General features: G+C 45.9%; 1 protein-coding gene and 1 pseudogene across 4 annotated transcripts in view; one reads left to right on the forward strand and one right to left on the reverse strand.

The window, feature by feature from the left end:
• The window catches only part of LOC137652260 (uncharacterized), a 106,850-nt gene that overhangs the window by 49,072 nt on the left and 32,631 nt on the right, over positions 1-25,147 (forward strand). For all 4 annotated transcript variants that reach the window (XR_011046231.1, XR_011046232.1, XM_068385528.1 and 1 more), the window contains exon 3: positions 392-523. Coding sequence is in view for 2 of the 4 variants with exons in the window: in XM_068385528.1 (XP_068241629.1) it covers positions 392-523 (132 nt within the window). In the remaining 2 variants the exon portion in view is untranslated. The remainder of the gene's footprint in view (positions 1-391; positions 524-25,147) is intronic.
• Positions 6,150-6,268, reverse strand: LOC137652595 (5S ribosomal RNA; annotated as a pseudogene).

A 25,147-nucleotide genomic window follows, 5' to 3' on the forward strand; every position in this document is an offset into this window, starting at 1 on the left:
GTATTTTTAGCAGTATTTATACCTTAGAAACGGTGCATTGAGGAGCATTTCACTGGGCGACACAGGTCGAGCCTAGAAATAGATTTTTCCTTCATCAAAATCCCTTTTATGCATTTGTCAAAATGGTTTTAAAGTTTTATTACAGTATGCTGAAATAATTCTGGTTTCCAAAATATAGTTTGAGATTACTGACAGAAGTGGTCCTGAGGACTTTAAAAAAGAATTTGTGCCAAGCTAACAATAACCAAAATCATTGCACAACCAGCTCATGGTGTACTTGAAATTTATATTACATTGGATACATACTAATCATGATAAATTTTACGTAAAGCTCTTTGAAGTAAAACCTGCTGTAGCTTTTGAAGCCATAAGACCTCTTTTTCTTTTGCAGAATTCTTAGATGAAGATGATCCTTTTGTTGATGATGACAATGATCCTGATTGGGTTGAAGAATATACTTCCAAGGGTAACAAGCTTAGATTAGATGTTGTACCCAGTAATGATTTGTCTGTCAAATCTAAAGGTATGTTATCATTTTCATTGTGTAATATCTATAGCTATAGAGTACGACTATTGTATTGTTTACTGTACATCATTAACAGTCACAGTATTCTAGAAAATAGAATATTATAATTATTTTAGATGAGTTGTGTGAAGGGATTGTTCTAAGATGATGGTTGGAAATTAAAGCAAGTTGAATGTTAAAGTGTTTAACAGTTACAGAGGTCCATAAAAGCAGTTTGATAGACATTTTTTTTTTCTAAGGAAATTTAAAATTCATGGAAATAAACATGATTTATAACTTAAATTTATTTTGTTCTTACATGAATATAAACCTTTCGTCCTTTAAAATATTTGTTCTGGCGCAAATACAAACCTTCCACTATTTATAGGGGTATTTTTTTCGGCGTAGCTGGAAGACGAGCCATGATAATTTTAGTGAGGGATAACTACCCCATCTACTAGTTAGTGGGTGGGGCTGGGGTAGACTGGCTACCCCGCTCACTCATACCTCTTGGCTGAGTAACCACTTTTACTTTCTGGCTCGGTAAAGGACGGCCATTCCGCCGCTTTTTCCTGCAAAGACTTGCCTTGATTGTTAAACAGGCAATTCTGTTCATCTTATTCATTTTATTTACTGTATTTGGATGTATGTGTTGTTTGTGTAAATACATACATACATACAGTTAACTCCCCATTAAAACGATTTTGAAGTTACACAAGTTCAAATTTATTGAGATATATTCTGTTAACACGAAATGTTCAATGTTACATGAGTTGAATTTCCCGCCTGAGAGCGAGAGAGACGGGTTTAATAAGACTCTATTTAAGATTACAAACAAATAGATTTTAGTTTTTAATGTAGCACCAAAAAGGTAGTCTAATTTTAAATTATATTGCAATTGTAAAATATAAACTTAATTGTTATATTTAACAATGTTTATATTCAACGGATTTTGAAGCGAAGCGAAAAATCTATTTTTGGGTGAGATGGCCAGGTCGTCTTGATGGAAGTTTCCTATTGGTAGCTTTCTGAGGGATATTTGGCTACAGTGATATTCCCAGAGAATTGACCTTTAGGTCTCCAGAATTCTAACTCCTGGCGCGAATATTCTTAAAATTTCTCTTAAAGATATCACATAATATCAGGGGACGTATATCTTGGTACGACACATGGCAATCTTCACCCCGAATAGCGTTTTCGTTTCGAGGGGGAAGAGTGGCGAAACTGAAGGGGAGCCATTATCAAGGTTACCCTTCTTCCCGTACTATTACAAGGATCCAAGATGGCGCTCATTCCTTGTAGCATTGAGCATGGTGCTACAGCTATAGTAGTTTTGGGAGGGATCTTGCCTAAGCCTTTTCTATGGAAAAGGAGGGCTGGTCCATCAGAACGACATGGCCATCTCACCCAAAAATAGATTTCTTGCTTTGCTTCAAAATCCGTGTTTTGGGCTCAAGCCATGTCGTCCTGATGGAAGTTTACCAGAGAATTACTAGAAAGTACTGTATCTGTGGATTTGTATAAGTCCCTTGATCTTGGGACAATTTTTGTATGGTCATACAGACCATTGAGAAATATGACGATACAGTTATACGTCATTACCACTAATCATGGAACTATGTTAGGGCTTCCTGCCCCCTGCAGGGAAGTGTCGTGCTAGACAGTAAAAAAGAGTCTCAAGGTTTGTATATTGTAGGAACAAATTTAAGTATCAATCAGAACTACAGTATCTGTTTCATTTATTCCAGTAATATAAGGTTTACTTAGGAAATTAAGTAAAGAACTCTGGCTATCTTTATTGTGCTATTTGCAGGGCGAAATAAGACACAATTACACTTTTAGTCATTTATTTAGGCTAAATTAGTAAATTGGGTAACAAGTGTAAATATAGAATAGAATTATGCATGTAGCAGTTACAGATAAAGTTTTTCTACCTGAAAGCGAAGAAAAGGTTAATGCCACCATAAAAATTGAAAAATTTGGAAAATTTATCAATATAATTTCAGTAAATGTTGGATACTATCAACACTGTGTACAATGTACACATGGCACAAGTGTTATCTGTATAATTCTTCACCTGAAAATTTGAACAGTCCTAGTGTCACCATGGTGACACTCATATAAAAGATATTGCACTGGAGGTGTCCACACCTTTTCACCCAAATTGATAGTCCCCATCAATTCACTGTTCATCGCAGCACTATACGACAGGTTTTACTACACTACCTGCCGCCTCCATGTAATGCTTCAGTTCGTGCACTTGCTTCGCATAATGTTTGTAGAACACTCTGGATGACTTCCATCCAGTATATGAGCGAAGACGCTCGAAGTCCATATACTGAAAGAAGTTCAGTGAGGAAGCAATTTTTCTTGGATCATGACCTGCAGGTGTACTGTCAGGATCCGCTCTGCGAATAAAGTAGGTAAGCTTCACCCTCAGTTGTTTCAGGGATAAGTTCGATCCCGAGGTTTCTCCTTTGAAGAGCTGTCCTCCCCTGAAGTGTGAAGTTCTTCGAAGATAGACCTTTAGACATTCTACGGGACACAGAAAGACATCTTCCTTCAGAGGGCACATTCTCCAGGGACCCCATCTCTTAGTGGGTAGCTCATTCTTGGCGAGAAAGGTAGGATCAGGAAAGAGATTCAGTTCTCCCGCTTCTGTGAACTGAGTATGGCCTTCATCTCATGATAGGGCTACTATTTCACTAACTCTAGCCCCTGAGGCTATAGTGAACAGGAAAATGACAAATTCGGAGATAATTTGTATTTTTCCTAACCATACAAACCTTAGCTATTTACATTGGGTTTACCTTTTAGCGTAGCTGAAATGGCAAGCCATTAGAATTTAACGAGGGTGTATTACCCCCGCGCTAGTTAGCAGGGGGGTAGGAGAGTGATAGCTAGCTACCCCTCCCCCCCCTCACACACCGGTGAACTGCTTCACTTTCACTTAGAGGTAGGACTTGTCTTGGGGGACAGGGCTGGCGGGCAAATATATGTAAATAGCTAAGGTTTGTATGGTTAGGAAAAATACAAATTATCTCCGAATTTGTCATTTGTTCTGTAACCGAAATACAAACCACGCTATTTACATTGGGTGACTTACCCCTTAGGAAGGGTGGAAAGTCCCCAGCCATACTGGCTTTGGCTTTACCCGGGAACTCAGAATCCGAGTGAGTCGCACTCGAGAAAAGGAGTCCCTGCACCTCACATGTTCCTTGCTCCGCAAGAAACCGTGTGGCCTACATAAGCTTGTGTGTGAAGGAAAAAGTGTGACCCGTCCTAGGCAGTTGACCTGGAGTTCCAGAATGAACTCTGGGTTAGGACGTTCCCAGTACCACCTCGTCAGGGTATGGGGACGCGACAGTATTGACTCAATACTCGGAACACAAGGAAGCATGGTTTACCTGCAGAGGTTTGAGGTCAGCTATACAGAGACCAGGATGCTGCTTCCCAGTAGAGAGGATAATGAAGAAAGAAGTAAGGGCCAGACATACTTCTTTCGTTCATGCAGACTAAAACCTGATAACAATGCCCCTCAACCTTCTGCTACCTGTCCAAAAAGGAGCCTGAGGTTAGACCAGCTGTTGTGTAGCCACCACAGAGCGATAGAAACGTATCGATACTCCTGTGGGTCACGTCCTGCAGGAAGCGGGCTGCGAAGGTCATTAGACGCTTCCAGACTCCAGCTTGTAGCACCTGCGTCACAGAGTAGTATTACTCGAAGGCGAGGGACGTTGCGATGTATCCGACTTTGTGCTGTAGGGCGACGTGACGGGGGAGGGTCTGGATTCAGGTCGAGATGAATGTCCTTGAGTCCGAGCTGAAGAGGTATACTGGTGACTCTCCCCGTGTCCTTCTTGTGCTCCCAACCCGGCTGCACGTGAGGACAAACTGCAGCTGTTCCCAAAGATAATCCCTCGATTCCTTTACTGGCAAGAAGGAGAAGGTTTTGGGTCATCTGATACAGAATGGTGACCCGAAATCTTGAAGGAATTGGACCGAAGGGCCGGGACCCCAAGATTCTGAGACTAGCCAACAACTCAGGAGCGAACCTGAATGTTGCCTTCCCCCATTCCTTAGAAAGGGCGGAGTCGTATGAGACCAAGAAGATTGCTAACACACTGGCCGCGGCCAGAGTAAGCAGGAGTCCCAAGACGGAATACGATCAGAGGCCTGACATAATGGGTCTTGAGAAGATCTCTTAAGGGACTAAAAAGTCCGAACCATGCTCCATGTTGGAGGTCTTACTCCGACTGGGGACAGGGACGTTCGCAGCTTTGCATGAGCGAGGAAAGGTCCAGCGGGAAGGAAAAATTTTATTCCTTTCAGCCTGAAGGCCAGGGAAAGGCTGAGCGACAGGCTTCACTGCCGACAGCGGAAAGGAGTTTCCTCCCGCCGAAAAGCAATAAGTTCGTTATTGCTGGAGAAGAGGCCTCAAGGGAAGAGGTATATCTCCCACGACACCAACCACAGAAGACTCTCCACTTCACCTGGTAGACCCCTGCGGATGACTATCGCAGATGACACGACCTCTGCCCTGCAACTGTAGCGGATTGTCTCTCCTTGAGGAGGAGGCGTAGTGTCTCCAGGCGTGAAGCCGAAGCGATGCCCCGGCTCGTGAAAGAAGTTGCAGTGTGGTTGTTTGAGTAGCCTGTGCCGTGGGAGAAGCTCTCCCGGGAGTTCCGTCAGGGGAAGCAAAGGGTCCGGAAACCGTTCTGCATATAGTCCCAGTGGAGCTCTCAGGGCCATTGAAAGGTTGACAGACAACCTGGTCTTGTTGAGACCCATTCTCAACAGACAACAAAGGAGGGAAGACGCAGGCGTCGATGTTGTCCCACCATCACTGGAATGCATCTTGCCAAAGAGTCTTGGGCTTTGAGACTGGGGGGAAGAACAGCAGAAGCTTGAAGTTCCAAGCTGTCACGATCAGGTCCCCCAGGACAGGACTTGCTGGTTACTAAAGGCCAAAGACCCCCAGGTACACTCTTATCTATGAAGCTCTGCTCAGATAGTCGGAGAGAGCATTCCTCTGCCCGGAATGAGCGAGCCGATAGTGGTATTGAGAGGATCTCAAATAATCTCAGTATCTCTACTGCAAGATGCGAAGGTATGAAAATGCATCCCTTGCTGGTTGGAATACGCCAGTACCATGCAGTCGTCGCGCACGGAGCGACTCGGCAGAAGCTGTAGGATCTGTAGAGGGGCCAAACTACGGCCCTTAAGCCTGCCTGAATAATGGAGAGGTATCCTTCAGGTCCTGACCATAGGCCTGAACCGGAACATGCTCCCCCCTTTTCTTTGACGAGTCCGAGAACAGCATAAAAAATGTGGGGAAAGGACGAGAATATCCAATCCCATCAAGAGGTTCCATAGGTCAACACCCATTGCAGGTCTAATCGTTCCGCTGGTCCCATAGGGGCCAGAAAGTCCGGTTAATCGTTGCTTTGAAACCACCGCAACTTGGGCCGCCCCACAGGGAACTTATCCTGAGGCGACCGTTCGGGACTTTAGACGGGTCAATGAGGAAAAGAGACCTAGGAAACGTTCAAAGGTAGGGCTGAAAGCTCTGCTTGACTGATAACAGGTACTGCGACTCTCCTCAGCCTTGCCACAGTCAACTGAAGGGAAGGCTCAGAGGAGGAGGCAACAGCATCTGGCGTCCCCAGGCGGTCACCCATCCAAGTGCCGACCAGACCCGACGTTGCTTAACCTCGCTGGACGGACGAGAAGCGGGGTTTCCAACGTGGTAAGGCCGCTGACTCAATATCATGGCTAGATACTCCAGATGTTGAGGCAGAAGTAGAGAAGGCTCCTAGCAAATTACCATGATCCCTCACTCATGGTAAGGTTCTGGAAGCTTGTCCCGGCGTTGAAGAAGGTCGAACCCGAGCCTACCGGAGTTGACCAGACCTCCAAAAGGCGAAGGAGGCGGAAGCCTGCTCCTGAGCGGCCATGAGGAAAGCAGGGAGAGTTCTCTGGGGAAAAACCTGCGATTGCCACGGCGGGATCGCCACACGGCATCTTAAGTAGGAACACCTGTAGTCTAGGCTGAATTCCAAGAGCTTCCTGGAAGATGGATGGAATGGAAACTGAAAGTACCTGTCCTTCCGATCCAGGGCCTAAGGAGTCCTGCCGCCTCGTTACCAGTCTGATCGATTCTGCTGTTCCACGCTGGACGAAGTTTGTTCGACAAACTTGATCAGAGCTGAGAGGTCGACTACGGAATTCCCGTCTCAGATGCTTTCTTACGAGAAAGGATCGACTGAAGAAGCCGGGGGGTGAAGCCGTCGACGATCCTATGGAGGACATACTCCTAAGGCATGGATCATTCTTCCCAAACGGGCAAAACTCTTGCCGACCCCATGGCATAGAGGTTCAGTGACACTGAATTCGCTGACAGAGACGGCAGGCGCGATATCCTTGGCTGATCACGGAGATCGTGCAGGAATCGGCGTCGGGAAGCTGTTATCCGGATGAGTAACCTTAGGCATCCTCCCAGTGTGAGACCTGCAAGGGGGGGTTGCCAATCCTAGAGTCCGTGAACTCTGCCGCTCCCTCTAGGATTATGCCCCCCCGGGAGAGCCTCCCGTGCTACCTGTTCCTGACATGAGGGGACTGCTATTGGACACCTTGTCTTAGTTGCCGTAGTCGGCCCGATAACTTAGGCCGACGAGGCTTAAAGAAAGAGGCGCTGGAGGCCTGCAAGGTCTGGAAGAAAGCGCCTTGGAGGAGTGAAAACGGAAGTCGACTTCCTCCGCACACCGCTGTCTATGTCTCTGTCCTTGGGCACAAACAAGCTCTTCCCAAGGATGGATGGGTGTCTAAGATTATCGACATCCACGGATGAGACACCCGAGAGGAAGCCCTCGGTCATTGCCTCCAGATGGTCCAACATCGAGCTTGCCCGCAAGTTCAAAACTTGGCGACGAAACGCCAAGGTGCTTGAGCCCGAGAGGAGGAAAGTACTCATGATCTTCCTGGAACTTCCTTGTACAAAACCTCGGGCCGAGATGGAGAAGAAGAAGGGGTAAACCAGTCACCCCTTGGCCAACGGAGAAATCTCAAACGGAAAGCTCCCTGGCAAAACCCTTCCAGGGAATGACGGGGAAGGTCTAACCCAGGTTCTGGAAAGAAGAATGTTGCTCAGACCTCCCTGAAGATTCTTCCTGCTCTTGCATGTGCCATGCTCTGCGTTTACGGGGTAAGGACCGTGTTATGGAAATACGCTCCAGAAGACTCGCCAGGCTGGCCATGTTGCGAAACCCCGACGGGAATCGCGGTCGCAATCGCCCTGGAGCTCGCGCGATGGTAACTGAATGGTTTGCGCGTGGCCAACGTGTAAGCGCCCATGCGCGGGCACGCAGGAGCGTAAACGAAAGTGCGCGAAGGAGCGCAGAAGGAGGGCAAGCGTGGTAGGAAGGGCGAGAGCTGGTGGTCGGCGAGCGATGACCCGTAGGCGAGCAATGGATACTGCAGGAATCAAGCCGACGTTCGCGCGATGGAACACCGTCGGTTCGCGCGATGGAACACCGTCGGTTCGCGCGACGGAACACCGTCGGTTCATGCGACGGAACACCGCCAGTCCGCGCGACGGAACACCGCCAGTCCGCGCGACGGAACACCGCCAGTCCGCGCGACAGAACACCGCCAGTCCGCGCGACGGAACACTGCCAGTCCGCGCGACGGAACACCGCCAGTCCGCGCGACGGAACACCGTCACGCATGAGCGTAGGCGTGCGGTCGCGCGGGCACGTGGGCGTGTGGACGCGCAGGTACGTGGGCGCGCGGGTGAGCGCAGGCGGTCGGGAGACCGATAGCGTGTAGGCGGGCGATGGCGCGTTGAAGGGCGATGGCGCGTTCTGGCGAGCCATGGCCCGTAGGTGAGTGAAGGCGCATTTGCAAGCGATAGCGAGTCGGCAAGCGACGGCGCGTTGGCGAGCGGTGGAGCGTTAACAAAATGCTAGCGCGCAGGCGAAGAATCGCGCGGGCGCGTAGGCGATCGCTAACGCGCAAGAGACTAGTGATGGTTAGCGCGCATCGCGCTAACAGAAGGCGCGCAGGTGCATCAGGAAGGTGAGCGCTGAAGCAAGCTGTTAATCAGGCGATCCTAGACGGTCAGAAAAAACCGTTGGCGCCCATTGGTGCGTGGTAGAAAAGGGCGCGCAGATGTGCGCTGGCGATTGAAGAAAGCTGGCGCACAGAAGGACAGAAGTAAAGGTGAGCGCTGGCGAGCAGGAGGAAGATCTACAGCAAGACTCAGCTACCGGAGATCGTGGTCCACAGCAGGCGAGCGCTAGATCGCTACTGATGGTGTCCAGGGGAACTGACACGCGTGGCAGATCGATGGCGATCGTTGACGCGTAGGAGATTGCTGACGAGCAGGCGAACGTTGACGCGTCTGTGGTCGCTGGCGAGCTGGTGATCGCTGGCGAGCAGAAGGCAACGCGTGGAATCCTGTGCGTAGAAGAAGAGTCCTCGTCCAAGACCTGAACCGAAGTTCTATATCGCGAGGGCGAACGTTGGCGCACAGGGCGCGTAACAGGAACCAACAGGAACAGCAGAGACGATCATCAGGAGAGCACTGACGAACAGGAGAGCGCTGACGAACAGGAGAGCGCTGGCGAACAGTAGAGCGCTAGCGATCAGGAAAGCGCTGATGAGCAGGAGAGTGCCTGTGCGCTAACACTGAGCAGGAGAGAACACTGCAGAAGGGCGCTCAGGGGAACCCTGACACGCAAGGGAAGACCCCCCGTGGGAGGCAACCCTTTGCCCCGAAGGGATTGTTGTCCGTCGGGAGACTGATGTCCGTTGGAAGACTGTTGTCTGTCCGTCGGGAGACTGATGTCTGTCGGAAGACCGTTGTCCGTCGGGAAGACCGTTGCCCGTCGGAAGACGAGGTCAGACTGCTGTCCATCTGCACCAGGGGCGGAAGATCAAGAAGAAGGAGTTGTAGGCTGCATACGGAGATTCAAAAAGGCGCCTCTTAACACCTTTATAGGGAGATGGGAGGCCCTTACGACGTAGCGGACGGTGAGCCTTACGGCGAAGGCGAGCAGAAGAGTCCTCCGAAGAGGAGTCTCTATGAGTGTACTCTCTCGCGGACGAAAGAGAAACACTTCGTAGAAGAGACGGGTCAGCTAGTGACCTCAAAGGAGCAATCCTCCGAAGAGGGGCTCCTGCAGTTGCCCAATCCCTTGAGCATAACTGCAGGTGCGACCGCTCAGCACCAAGAGCATAGTCGCACGAAAAAAAGGCAAGAGAAGAACCCCCCAAAGGGCAAAAACTCAAGCCTGAACAGGAAAAACTTCCCTCGGAAGGAAAGTTACCCACCCAAGGAGGCGAGCCTCCTGAGAGTTCTAAAATGAACTGGAGAGCTGTCAATCGTCACGGGAGTACTTCCAGGAGAAGGAGACACGCCCCTGACGAAGATCTATAGGGGAGGCAGCAACAGCCGAATCCCCAGGCCTCAACAAGACAGCTCACTCCGTGTCACATTACAGAAGCGAACTAGATTGGTAACTGTAAAAAATAAAACAAAAATCATTAGTTAACATTCATTCCCCCGGGAAGGCTCCGAAGAGGAATCCCGAGGGAAAGGAACACAAGAATTACACAACAGGCACGTGCCCCCCACAACCACTTACACTCACGGAAGGAGAGCTGTAACCAACACAGAATTATAACAATTATAATTATGTAACTATGCAATTATGCAATTTAAAAATGAATGAACACTAAAGAAAGAACGAAAACCCCGAAAGGAATCGTTCTACAAAGCTGAAAAATTAACAAATGCAATTAGATTCATAAACTAATTGAGACAAAATGTACGGCGTAGCAACCCCCCCACACGGGAAGGAAGCTATAAAGGCATAGTAAAAGTAACGTAGTAAAAGGGTGAACGACCTCAAGAGAGAGAGAGAGAAAGACCGAAGTCAAACTCGATCGCGACCCATGAAATTACACCATGGTGGCCTAACTGCCGAGGGCTCCACGGAGATATCGTACACTACACACACAAGCACAAACTCTGAAAAGGAAACTTACTGATTTCTATACTCAAATATATACATAAACATGAAAACATGTTTACATATATATAGAGTAAAAGAAAAGTAAGTGATTAAGTAAAGACAAAACAAACAATGGCTGCCAAGCGAGGACAAAGACAGAGACGTCTGTCCATGTCCGAGCCAAAAGTGAAAGTGAAGCAGTTCACCGGTGTGTGTGTGTGTGGGGGGGGAAGCTAGCTACCACTCCCCTACCCCCCTGCTAACTAGCGCGGGGGTAATACACCCTCGGTAAGTTCTAATGGCTCGCCATTTCAGCTATGCTAAAAGGTAAACCCAATGTAAATAGCGTGGTTTGTATTTCGGTTACGGAACAAGTAACTTTTTGGGTAAGAGCCTTAAGAGAACAATTTTTGTTGTTCAAGTTTGAGGCATAGTGTAGGACCTTGTCCAAGGACCATGAAATGGGCTTCGTAGGTGCTGCAGGTCTAAGTCTAGTGCATACTTTCGGGATCTTGTTAAAGAGTTTGTTCGTCAGGTCCACTTGGAAGGCGTATAGAAGAGGTCTAGTCAATGCTGACTTACACGTAGTTATCGTGTTGGCAGCTAGGCCTTGTTCATGAAGGTGGATGAAGGACAGGCAAAAGTCTATTGAGACTTCTTTCGGGTTTTTTGCTTTAACAAAAGCAACCCACTTTTTCCAAGACAATTTGTATTGTCTTCTAGTTGAATTTGACTTGTATTCTTCTAGGAAGTCTATACTGTACTGCCTTTTGAAATCCCAAATCTTTTCTTAACCGCTAAGGTGAGAAAATCATGAGATGAAGGTTTTGGGTTCTCTGTGATGAAGCATAGACAGTCGACTTCTGAACCAGTTGAGATAGAGCAGGGTTCGGTAGAGGGACCAGCTTCAGCTTCAGTTCCATTTCCAGAGGGAACCAGTTGTTCTTGTGCCACTTGGGGGCTACTAGAGCTGCTGTTCCTTTGAAGGATCTCAGCTTGTTGAGGACCTTCAGTAGGAAATTGGTTGGAGGGAACAGGTGAATCGTGGTCCATTCATACCAGTCGAGGGACATGGCGTCCGTCGCCTCTGCCAGAGGGTCCTCGTATGGGTCTACATACCGAGATAGTTTCTTGTTGTCGCTCGTCGCAAAGAGGTTGATCTGCAGTTCCGGGACTTGTTCCAAGATGAAGGAGAATGAGTCTGCGTCTAGGGACCATTCTAACTCTATCGGCTTTAGCCTGGATAGAGCGTCCGCCGTCATATTGCGGAACCCTTGTAGGTGAACTGCTGATCAGTGCCATCTCTTTTTTTTCGATAAACGAAAGATGGCTAACATTACATGGTTGATGTGGGGCGATCTCGAGCCTTGTCGGTTTAGACATCTCGTTATCACTTCACTGTCCAAGATCAGCCTGATGTGGGCTGATCTGCGAGGGGAGAGTTTTTCAATGACAAGAGGACTGTCATGGCCTCCAGAATATTGATGTGAAAGGTCTTGAACAGGGATGACCAAGTCCCTTGGGCTTTCCTTTGGTGGGAGTGACCTCCCCATCCTTCCGTCGAGCCATCTGTGTGGATGGTTACTGATGGTGGAGTTGGTTGCAAGGGCACGGTCCTCGTTAGGCTCTTGACCTTCGACCACAGCTTGAGCAGTGATCGCAGTAAGGTCGGTATCGGTCTTTTTAGATCTCTTCGAGCGTTTGATGCGTATCTTCTCCAGACTCCTGACGCATCTTTCAGCTGTGCTCTTAGCACTGGGTCTGTTACTGCTGCAAACTGGAGAGAGCCTAATACTCTTTCCTGTTGGCGTCTTGAGATCCTGTCGGATTTCAGTAGTCTCTTGACGGACCCTGCAATCTCTCTCCTCTTCCTTGAGGGAATGGAGAGGCAGTGTGACTTCAAGTTCCAATGGATTCCCAGCCATTGAAAATCTTGAACTGGAGAGAGTCGAGACTTCTTGAAGTTGATCTTGAATCCCAGATGTTCCAGGAACTGGATCACCTTCTTGGATGCTTGAAGACAAGCCATCCTGGATGCTGCCCACACCAGCCAGTCGTCCAAGTACGCTGCTACCTGAACGCCTTCTAGGCGTAGTTGTTGAACGACTGCTTCTGCAAGTTTCGTGAAGATCCTTGCGGCTATGTTTAGTCCGAAGGGCATGGCTCTGAAGGCATACTTTTTCTTCTTTGGCTTGAATCCTAGGGAGGAGGAGAGGGGGCGGCTGACTGGGAGATGCCAGTAAGCATCTGCCAGGACTATTGAGACTGTGTACGCCCCTTTTGGTAACAGGGTCCTTATGTGCTGAAGGGTTAACATCCTGAACTTGCTGTTCTCGATGAACTTGTTGAGTGGTGACAAGTCCAGAATGACTCTGAGTTTGTCTGAGTCCTTCTTGGGAACACAAAACAGTCTTCCCTGGAATTTGATGGACTTTGCTCTCCTTATAACCTGTTTGCTCAAGAGTTCTAAGGTATATTCTTCCAATGAGGGGGTGGAGTGTTGGAAGAATTAAGGAAATGATGGTGGAAGCTTGTTCCATCTCCATCCTTGTCCATGTTTGATTAGGCTGTGGGCCCAAGGATCGAAGGTCCAATGATCCTGAAAGTGTTGGAGCCTCCCTCCTACCTGAAGCATCTCATTGCTTCGATTGTCCGGAGGGTTTACCTGTCTGACCGCGTCCTCCCCTACCTAGTGAGGGGTGTCTTGAGGAGCCCCGTCTAGAGCCTCTACCTTTGAGACGAAAGGTAGTTGTTTGCCTCTCAAACTCAGGGTTGAATGCTGGTGACAGGGCAACTAGCTGCTGAGGCACCACTTTGAATGTGGTCTGTGGTTGAGCAACCACTTGGGGCACCGCAGTCATGGTGACTGTAGGATGTTGCTGGGCAGTCCGAGAGGGTAGTCTAGGCTTCTTGGTCTTCCTTTTAGGTTGGGGAAGACTTCCTTTTTAATGAAATGCCCCACTTCTGGAGAAGGTTCCTATTCTCCGTGGCGGCTTTATCAACTACCTCCTTGACCACTTCTTTTGGGAAGAGGTCTTTACCCCAGATGTTGGAAGATATCAGCTTCCTGGGTTCATGTTTTACTGTTGCTGCAGCAAACACGAACTCTCTACAGGCTCTCCTAGCCTTCATAAAGGTGTACAGGTCCTTTACTAAGGTGGTCATGTGCATTTTGGCTAGGACCATGAGCATGTCTGGGGTGCTTTTTAGGCCTGCACACAAGTCTCTCCTTCATCTCTTGCTCCTTGTGCAAGAGAAAGTCTGACAGTTTCGGGAGTTTTTCGCTGAACTGTCGTCCCGCGATATCTGCATCCAACTTCCCTACTGATAAGGTTAGGTGGACTTCCTTCCATTCCTTATCTTCCATGGGCAGGGCTAACGACAGAGGCCTGCACTCCTCAAGTGCAGAGCATGGTTTGCCTGCCTCCACTGCCTTGGCAACAGCTTTAAAAGCCTTCAATGTAAAGGGGAAGGCTATTGAAGCAGGAGCAAGAAAGTTAGGGTGTTTCTTACTCAAGGCGGACACTTCGAATTTGTGTAACCCACCTTCTTCAGGCTGCTCGACAAGAGAGCCTGTGCCTTGTCGTGGTCAAAAACCATGACCTCCTTTGGTTCCATCTCCTCTTTTGACGCTGGCTCCTGCTTCAGTCGAATGAAGCAGTCAAGGTAAGCATTAAAGCTAAGGGGACGGCTCCCATCTTCTCAGAGATGTAGAGCTTTCCGTTGGTAATCGGCATAAAATCCGTGTACCTCCAGGGATTCGTCTCGGAGCAGTGTGGGAGGTCTTGGACTCTGGGTCGCTTGAATGACCCTCGGGAGGCGGTGAGTCGAGCTTCACGGAGCTCTTTCTTGAGCCTTGCTTCCCTTGCTTCGCCTTGCTTGCGAATATTCTCCGTTAAGGCCGTAAGATGAGCCAAAACTGCCTAGCTCATGTTGTCCAATGGAGGGGTAGAAGCAAAAGATGTCGAGGGTATCGGCTCCAGCGCCAGCACAAATGGAAGGAACTCTGACTAGACTTCTTCTTCTTCAGGAGGTAGAGTAGACTCCTCCTCAGGATCATCCTTCAATAGATCCTTTCCAGTGTCCGCTGACACTTCAGATATCCTTTCCTCGTGGTGGATGTCCATGCCTTGCAACGCCTCACTGACATCCGTCTCGATGGCAATCTAGACGCAGGGAGGTCCGGGTCGTGTTTGGGGCACGACAGCTTCACTACCCGCCTTCGGGAACAGCAAGCTACGCATCCTGACGTTAGGTAGGTACGGTCCCGGAGAGTTCTTCTGGAACCCTTGTACCCATTTGCGCAGCTTTTCTCGTGCTGCATCCCTAGACTCCGTTGACTTGGAGTCGTCAAAACCTTCGGCCACCAAGGCCAGGCAGATGCTGCAGTCTTGGGGGTCCCAGTACCGCAGGATTTTGGTAGTAATGGAGCAGGCGGCATGGGACCTGCACGCTTTGTGACCACAGAAGTTCTTATCCTGTGATTACAGAAGATCACCTCACACTTCATTTGGGGTTCCTCCTGTAAAGAAAGGAAAATTAAATTAAATGAGTATGTATGCAGTTGTTTATCACAATGATAAACAGGTTCTGCAAAATATTAATATTTTAACCATTATAGCTCAGGATAGTAAGCTGGAAAGGAAATAGGAAAGACACATACTTGTGTCTCCTGTCCAGCCAATTGCTGTGACCTCCCCCCAATATTAAAGTTTTTAGAGTTTCCTTATCAAGGCACACTCAAAAGAGAAGGATTCTAACCTCTAGGGATAGAATAAGTGTATACTAACACTGACCCTTCTTAAATTATTTAATATTGTGGGGTAAGTTATCAACTTTTTACTTATCAGTGTATTGAAAGAATTCTTTCTTTCAATATAGAATTGGTCTCAACAATAGTCTGCAAGCATACACAAGGTATGTTGGAAAATAATTACTGTATAATATACACTAGAGTTCTCTGTCTGCTGTATATACTATACTGCAAATATACTGGCTACTGTATAATCCTATACTGTAGTTCAGCAAGCAACTTGGCTAGCACCTGGTGACACGGTCCAACAGAGAGAGAAAGCATGGAGTGAAGGGCTGCCTTATTAAAATGTATGTTTACAATAAATAAGGGTGTAGGTATATAACCTTACTGCCTTCTTCCAGAATGAGGGTTCAAATGGAAGGGGAAAATGTATCATTCAGGCTTCCATCCAGCCACAACATCCGTTGCCGGTTGCTGCCGGTTTCAGGGATGTGGATGGCAGTCCAAGGGAGGACTGAAGAACACTCAACGGCAGAGGGGTCTCCCACTGCCAGCCGTCATAGCCGGCACAACCTTCCCTGGAGCCTTGCGTCCATAGGAGAAATACAGAGTGGCTATTAAGCCGCCTATGTAGGAGCCCGGCCGGCACTACGATCTACCCGGCAAGCGGGGAGATTGTTGGACAACGGCCACAGGATTGCGATAGCTATGCCATCGCTAAAGGACAGAGAGGGGCAGGGAAAGGGTCCTGTATCAAGTGTTAGGAGAAGGCGGCAGGATTGCCGCCACTTCCACACAATGGTGAAACTTTGTTTCAGTATCGGTGCCATCCTAGGCGGCAGAAGAATATCTATTCTTCAGCCTAGGGTCTGCCGAAACAGAACTAGTCTTCTAGACCTCAGGGGAGAAGGTGGCGGCATTATACTACCACTTCAAGTGCGGCCTAGGGAGGCTTAGCCTCCTATGCCGATAGCTTTAAGCTGGCAGGGGAGTGACTACTCGCCCTGCAGCCCGGCCGCCGGCATAAAGACTAAATACTCTTGAGGTTCTGTTGAAAACCCAAGCCGGGATACTCGCCGGCAAGGTTGGGAGACAGAAAACACTAGCCTAGTTAAGCCGGAGTGACTACTCTATGGCGAGACCAAGATAGGGTAGTTGCCTATGGCGGCACTCAGAGGGAAGGAGGGATTACCCTTAAATCTCCACAGGAGACGAGTATCGAGTTATATGAATAATTCTAGGAGATATACTATCTCCCGTTGAATTGATAAAACAATACACGAGGGTAAACGGGGATAATGTATGAAAGTATACTAAAGCGCCTAAGCTATGTAGCCTAGCGCAGGCGAGATCTTGGTTACCTAAATCGCTGAAAATCTAACTTATACGATCGACATAAGGAAGAGGAAATTTGTATGCATAAATATATCTTTACTATTATAATTGTGCGTAAATAGCTTTCATAATTTATTAATGCTATTACAACCGGGAATGTCGTTCTGTTAACTAAATAACTCATGCATATCGAACGACAGCGCCCATGGCGCCTCCGGTGACTGGCCAAGGTCTATAACACATTAAATTACACTAATTTCACTGTGAAGCAGGAGCTAAAAATTATACACTGTAAAGAATAAATACTCAACTTTCCAGAGGCAGAAGAAGCTGGAGATTTCATTATAATTCCTCTCAATATCGATCAAAAACGTTAGACCCTCTTAACGAGAGAATGCCTTGATGAAGTCATTGGGCTTCAGCACTGCATATCATTCCCGTGCTGAAGGCTTGTGACGGGCAAGAGGGCTCTCGAACTGGGGAATTTCCTTTCCTCAGTTTGACTCTAAATTTCTCTCATTCTTTTTCTATTACCTCTTACTGCTTATTCCTCCTTCATAATTATCAGCTGTCTCCAACCTTGCTGTCAAAACTCTTTTACCCATTTCACTGTCCAGGTTTTTTAGAGGGGACATTGTATCCATGATCGGTTTTTATTTCAAAATCAATTGTGGGAGCTGTGGTGGTCTTGCCAACTGCCCGAAAATGTTTGGACACCTAGGAGTGTCAGTATTCCCATACTGGCACGCGGGACTATCTCTTAGGAAATTTGGCCTTCGGATTCCAGGGGTTGGCGATTTTATAGAGATAGGACTCTCGGCATTCTGTCCGGTTTGCCTGCCACTATGATTAGAGTGGGGATGATTGTATTCTTGAAATGCTCTCAGTCCCATCAAGCGGGTTTGGCATACACTTGAGCCACTCTAATCATAGTGGTACCATCCCTTTGTGGTAGGGTAGGGAGTGGACATTTGGTAAGCAGCTTTCACAGGTGTCATTGGTGGAGAAATTAATTCCAGGAAAGGCTAACGGTGTCTTCTTTGGAATTTCAGACAGTCTTAATTTTTTCTCTCCCTTAAACTATATTTTTTTCCATTGTTTTTTTTTCATTGTTATTATGACCCCTTCCCTCCCCCTGAAAAAATAATTAATGAGTAAACTTAATATTCCCCGTACCCCTGGATCAAATGGCGAACCCCAGACACCGTTGACGACTTCTGCTTGTTTAAATAGGGAAAGCTCTGTTGACAACCTCGGCAATAAAAAGGATTCCTCCAACAATACTTCTTTGACCAGTGTTGTTAAAGACAATTTATCGGCACTGGTGGAAAATGATGCTTGTAATAACCGTAATACTTTACTCTCTGGTTCTGGCTCATTACCAGATCCAACAAAAAATCTGAAAATTCTCCACTTAAAAGACATACCAATTGGTTGTAGCTATGACATAATTCATGAAGCCTTCTGTAGATTTGGAGCAATCAAAGAAATTTTAATGGAGCTTAATGGTAGTAAAGGCTTTTGGGAAGCTTGGGTATCATTTTCAAGTTTTGAGATTGCTTTAGAAGCAAATAAAAATTTAGAGAGCATAAAAATTGACAATTGTTTGATTTCTGGGGCTTTATGTGATAAAGCACCAAGACACCTAGAGGTATATAAACCAGAAGAATGGATGGAAAAAGAAATAGAGCATAGACTTCCAGAAGTAAGAACCCCCAAGCCCCCAACATGGATAATTGCATCTGGAAAGATAGATAATTATAACTATTATAAGATTAGTAAATTTATACAAAAAAAAGTTGGATTAATTAAAAGTAAAGATATTAGTAGATACGGTAAGCAATCTGTTTTGATTAATGCAAAATCGGATACTCCAGCTCACATGCTTTGTGGCATGAAGATTGCAGAAATTGATCCTATTAAGGATATTAAACCACATATGAGCTTCAGCTATGGTAAAGGAGTAGTTTTTGATAAAGATCTATATGAATTCTCAGAACCAGGAATTCTGGACATGTGCCCTGCTAATGTTTGGAAAGTAAGTAAGATCCCTCAAACAAGCATGGTAGTTTTAACATTTGAAACCCCTGTTATACCAGATCATATAATTATTGAGAATGAAAGAGTACGTGTTCGAGAATATAAACTTAGGCCTTTACAATGCTTTAATTGTTTCAAGTACGGTCACCCTTCCCGGTACTGCAATAATACGAAGATCTGTATTAACTGTTCTTTGTTAGAACATGGCCAATGCAACAGAGATACAACCTGTGCAAACTGTAAAGATAATCATAAACCAAATGATAAAAGATGTAGAGAATACAAGAATGAAGAAGCTGCAATCTTGAAAGCAAATGCTGAACATATAAGTGTAGGTTATGCAAAGCATTTACTCAATCGGCAACTTAATTTTGCTCGCGCGGTTAAGATGCCAACAAAAGATTATAATCCACTACCCCTTACTACCACAGGGGGACCAGTGGCAGCACCTGGCCCGTCAGGTGCATCTCCCTTAGTGGTAGTAGCCCAGCCATCTGGGTCAAGTGCTCAGGCTATAAAAGCCAGAGCACAAACCTCCAAAGAGGTCAATATGGTGTCCAACACACCAAAAGTATTGTCACCGATAGGAGCATCTCCCCTAGAGGTAGTAGCCCAGCCTTCTGGGTTAAGTGCTCGAACTGTTGAAGTTCTAGCACAATCCTCCAAGGAAGCCAATGTGGCTTCCACCACCTTAAATGTATTGTCTCAGGCAGAATCTCTACCTGATTTGATGGAGATTGGAAAACAAGATCTTCCAAAGAGGAAAAGGTCCCCATCATCCTCACCTTCATCTAAGTCAGGTAAGTGCCCTACTGCTCATGATCCTAAGGTTGACTCTTATAAAGATTCTAGAAAGAAAGAAAAGAAGAGTGGTGGCCTAGTAAAGCCTTCCATCTCCAGGCCTTACATGGCTTCATCTGAAAAGTCCCAAAAGACAAATGAGACAAAGAAAAATAATAACAAAAGATAATGTCTATCATCCAGTGGAATTGCAGAGGTCTAAGTACTAGCACTGAGCAAATAAAAACTTTAACCAGGGACTCAGACACGAAGGTAATTTGCCTACAGGAAACCAAGATCGGTGACAAACCATTTAATCCTGGACTCAATTATCATCTTTGTAGATCCCTTCCTTTGCAAGCTGCAAGAGCTCAAGGTGGTACAGGTTTTATTATTCACAAATCTGTAAAATTTGAAACAATCCCACTCAATACACCACTACAGGCATGTGCAGTTAGAACTCATATCGGGAAAAAAATTACTTTATGCTCGCTATATATTGAACCATCCTTAGAACTTTTCCTCTTAGATCATGCTGGTAATCCAAGAAGGCTTAGACTTTCTGACCTCCAAGACTTGATCAATCAGCTTCCTGCCCCTTTTATTTTAATGGGTGATTTTAATGCAAAGCATACTTTATGGGGTGGAAATGTGTGCGATAGATGGGGTAATCTTGTTGAAGAATTAATCGACAACAATGATGTAATACTAATGAATGATGGTTCTCCAACTAGGTATGATGTATTCCACAACTCTACATCAGCCATTGATGTGTCAATCTGTTCCTCATCCATTCGATTGGACTACCTTTGGTCAGTAAATGAACACCTACATGGCAGTGACCATTGGCCAATAATGTTAAATTATGTCCATAATCTTCCTTCTCAGTGTCCACCAAAATGGAAGATAGATGAGGCAGACTGGGCAGCTTATGAAAACTGTTCACACACTGATAAAGAATATGATGAATTTACATCTCCAGTGCATGCCTATCAACATCTTGAAAATAATATTGATGATAATGCTAGCAAGTTTATACCTAAAACATGCGGTTTACCTCATCGCTCTGTAGTTCCTTGGTGGAGTAAAGAATGTGCCAACGCAAGAAAAGTGACCCGAACTTGCTTCAGAAGATACTTGAGGACAAACTATTTAGCAGATAGAATAGCATATCTCAGAGCCTGTGCCAAACAAAAAAGAATTTTTAAAAAAGCAAAGAGAGCATCTTGGAAGAAATATATATCTAATATTAATACCAAAAATCCTTCAAAGGAAATATGGGACAAGATTAGAAAACTTCAAGGTAAATTCGTCCCTAAGCCTCTACCAATATTAAGGGAAAATAATAGATATATATCTGACCCCAAAGATGTAGCAGAGGTTCTTGCTAAGCACTTTGCTCATGTATCAAGTGCTGACAACTATTCCCCAGCATTTCAACAAATTAGAGCATCAACATCTGTTGTTCCTCCTGCTTCTTCAAATACTGAAGCTTTTAACCTGCCTTTTAGTATGGAGGAGATGCAAAATGCTATCTCCAGCTCTTCTTTAACTGCCCCAGGTGAGGATGGCATCTGGTATAAAATGATATCACATCTTCCAGTAGATACCAAGGAATTTTTATTAGAAACCTTTAATGGTCTATGGGCTTCCCATACATCTCCTGATTCATGGCATACTTCAATTGTAATTCCAGGCCACAAGTCTGGTAAAGACCCAGAACTGCCATCTAGTTATAGGCCCATATCCTTGACCAGTTGCATATGCAAACTATTTGAGAGAATGATGAACAACAGACTTGTGTGGTATCTAGAATCAAAAAATCTTTTATCTAACAGACAGTTTGGTTTTAGGAAGAACCGAAGTACTCTAGACCCAAAGATGTAGCAGAGGTTCTTGCTAAGCACTTTGCTCATGTATCAAGTGCTGACAACTATTCCCCAGCATTTCAACAAATTAGAGCATCAACATCTGTTGTTCCTCCTGCTTCTTCAAATACTGAAGCTTTTAACCTGCCTTTTAGTATGGAGGAGATGCAAAATGCTATCTCCAGCTCTTCTTTAACTGCCCCAGGTGAGGATGGCATCTGGTATAAAATGATATCACATCTTCCAGTGGATACCAAGGAATTTTTATTAGAAACCTTTAATGGTCTATGGGCTTCCCATACATCTCCTGATTCCTGGCATACTTCAATTGTAATTCCAGGCCACAAGTCTGGTAAAGACCCAGAACTGCCATCTAGTTATAGGCCCATATCCTTGACCAGTTGCATATGCAAACTATTTGAGAGAATGATGAACAACAGACTTGTGTGGTATCTAGAATCAAAAAATCTTTTATCTAACAGACAGTTTGGTTTTAGGAAGAACCGAAGTACTCTAGACCCTTTGCTGATGTTATCAAGGGAAATTTCAAATGCTTTTTCTAACCAAAACCAGGTGCTGGGTGTCTTTTTTGACCTTGAAAAGGCATATGACACCACCTGGAGGGGTGGTATTTTAAAGCAATTGGCCTCGTGGGGTATAGGAGGACATATGTTCTCTTTTATTGAAGAATTTTTATCAAACCGCTCCATTAAAGTGAGAGTAGGGTCAGAACTATCTTCATCCTACATGCAAGAAGAAGGTGTCCCCCAAGGCAGCGTATTGAGTGTGACCTTGTTTGGTGTTGCTATTAATAGTCTCATTAGTCACATACCTCCTGGCATACAAGGATCACTATTTGTCGATGACTTTGCAATTTATTGTAGTGGATCATCTGCACTACAAGCATGCCAGAATCTTCAAATTGCAATAAATGCTGCTTCCGCATGGGCAAATTCTCGCGGATTCATGTTTTCTCCTCAGAAGACCAAAGCCATTCGCTTTACTCGTACTCGTAAAAGGGAAGAGATCCCCACCCTTTTCTTAAATGATTGTATTTTGCCATATGAGGATAGTGTCAAGTTTCTTGGAGTCATTTTCGACAAGAAAATGACATTTGGTCCCCATATAAATGACCTATCTATCAGGGTTAAGAAGTCACTGAACATTCTGAAAGTGATATTGCATTTTGATTGGGGTGCTGATAGAACAACTTTGCTTAGAATTTATACATCTTTGTGTCTGAGCAAGTTAGACTATGCATGCCAAATATATGGGTCAGCTACAAAGACTTTACTTGGAAAACTTGATATTGTTCACAATGCTGGGCTTCGCATCTGCACAGGTGCTTACAGAACATCTCCCATTGACAGTCTCTATGTTGATTCTGGCATACCTCCCCTTTCCATTCACAGAGAGGAGTTGAGTTTGAGGTTTTTAGCTAGGTCCCTTGCTGTGAGAAACAATCCTAACTGTAGATATGTTAGGGCGCCTTTAGATCGGGCTCCTAACAGATCTAGAGTGCCTAAGCCTTTGGAAGTACAGCTGAAAAATGATGCTAGAGAAGTAGGCTTGTTAACAGCACAGATAGCAGAGGTAGGATATCCCAAGTCTCCTCCTTGGTGTAATCCACCTGTTAAAGTATGTTTTACGGCAGGAGGGAAAAATACCTTACCTAGTAGGGTAATGAAAAGTGAGTTTTTAAATCATGCTGCTCAACATCATGGGAAACATGTTTTTACAGATGGCTCCAAATCGGCTGCAGGAGTTGGAAGTGCAGCTGTGGTGGGGGATATTGTTATTAGAAGGAAACTCCCATACTCTTGTTCAATTTTTACTGCTGAGCTGTACGCAATAATTCTCGCAGTCCAACATATTTTTAAAAATGGCAACCAAAATAGTTTTTATACAATTTTTACGGATTCCAATAGTGTTTTACTCTCATTAAAACAAATTATGCCAGGCCTTTATCTAGTACAAGAGGTGCAGGACTGGTTAGTACTTCTGCAATCTAGGAAGAGTATCAGTGTTCACTTCTGTTGGGTCCCTGCCCATGTTGGGGTGGATGGGAATGAACAAGTTGATAAGGCAGCAAAGGAAGCTTCAGGGCTAAGTAATCCATCCCCCTTGAGTTCGCGAGGCCGACGCTCACGTTCGCGAGATAGGCATTCGTGACGTTCACACCATTCTCAAACAAGAGCTAGACGCTCCCATCCACGAACATCTCGTTCACGATCACGAACCGCGCGTTCACGGTCAAGGTTTAGATGTTTTTCGTCTAGAGGTAGAGGTAGGCGTACTTGCAGTCCATCAGTACGTAGCCCCTCAACCAGACCTTCTTCCAAACGACCTCGTACTGGACCTGATGATAAGAATGACCATTCCTCAAACAGGTGTCCAGCTAAAGCTCCAGTGCCTTTCACCGCCTGGGGAGTTTTAGCAAAGCGTTCGCCTATGCGGCGCTTGGAAACGCGTCCCGCTGTGACAAGCTCTCCAACTAAAGTAGTCCCTACTCAGAAGCCTCCTCTGCTGACTTCCTCAGACATAGGTGCTTTTCTGGGGCAGAAGGAAGATATTAGACCTTCCATTTCCTGTGAGACTCCTAGTGCTCCCGTTACGAGCACTTCTGCTCATGAATCACGTGCGTTGACGCAGGAAACTCACAATTTTGCGTGTGAATCTCGCAATTTCACGAGCAAATCGTCGATTTCCCCGAGCAATTCACGAGCTGATGTATCGGAACGACGAGCAAGTGTGGTACCAACACCTTTGCCTCGACCCTCAGCGTCTTCCACCGCCAGCGGAAGACAGACACCCTTTCCAGAGGGATTCAAGGAACCTCCTTATAGGTTCGTGAACATGCCTATTTGTTCGGACCTTCCTTCGCGTCTGAAGGAATGTGTTCCTCTGCCTCATAGGTTGTCACCTCCGTCGACTGGAGCTTCTTCTGGAGTTCCACCCTAAGGACACTCTCCTAGGGAATTCCAGGGTTTACCTAGAGGATCAAAGCTTCCTCCATGGGTGAATACATTCATCTCCTCCCTCCTGAAGTCTCTGAACGTGCCTCCTCCATCGTCACAACCTCCGACTGTTCCAGTCAAGGCAGCCCCTAGGATCCCCATGGAACCCTCGTTGAGTTCGTCAGTTGGGAGTCAGGACCCTAGAAGGAAGTCGATGGCAGACAAAGTACGTTGATCACCTCCACCCCGATAGCGTGCTGAATGTCCTCTTCCATCTGACTTTTATATGGCCAACTTACCCTTTACACCAGTGAAGGTAAAGGAGGTCATCACTAAGAGACAGAAAAGGAGGATGAAAGGCGTAAGGTGGAGGATTAATTTTTGTTTTATTTTTATTTATTTTTTGTTTGCCAAATCCTGAGAGAGAGAGAGAGAGAGAGAGAGAGAGAGAGAGAGAGAGAGAGAGAGAGAGAGAGAGAGAGAGAGAGAGAGAGAGAGAGAGAGAGAGAGAGAGAGAGAGAGTGTATCGATTGTTTGTTGTGAGAAAGACTGTTGGTTTAAATGAGATTGTTTTTTTTTTTTTTTAGTTAGGTTACGACAGTGGTCAGTGTCTTGGGTGAATGCTTATTTTGATTCGACTGCAGCTTAAGGCAGTTGCGTGTGTAAATGCTGGATTTACTTCATTACTATTTTACCAGCGTGGAAGTGTTTATTTATTTAAAAAGTAAGTACAGTTTTGTTTATCTTTGCTTGTCGTGATTGTGAATGATAGGAACAATTTATTATTTATCTTTAATTATAGTGCGATAGTTTAGTTAGCTAGGAGTGTTCATAAGTGTTTTCTTTTTTTATTTTGGCAGGCCGTGATTCCTCCTTTGGAGAGATTAAAT

Source organism: Palaemon carinicauda, chromosome 13 (genome assembly GCF_036898095.1).
Source record: "Palaemon carinicauda isolate YSFRI2023 chromosome 13, ASM3689809v2, whole genome shotgun sequence".
Classification (NCBI taxonomy): Eukaryota; Metazoa; Arthropoda; class Malacostraca; order Decapoda; family Palaemonidae; genus Palaemon; species Palaemon carinicauda.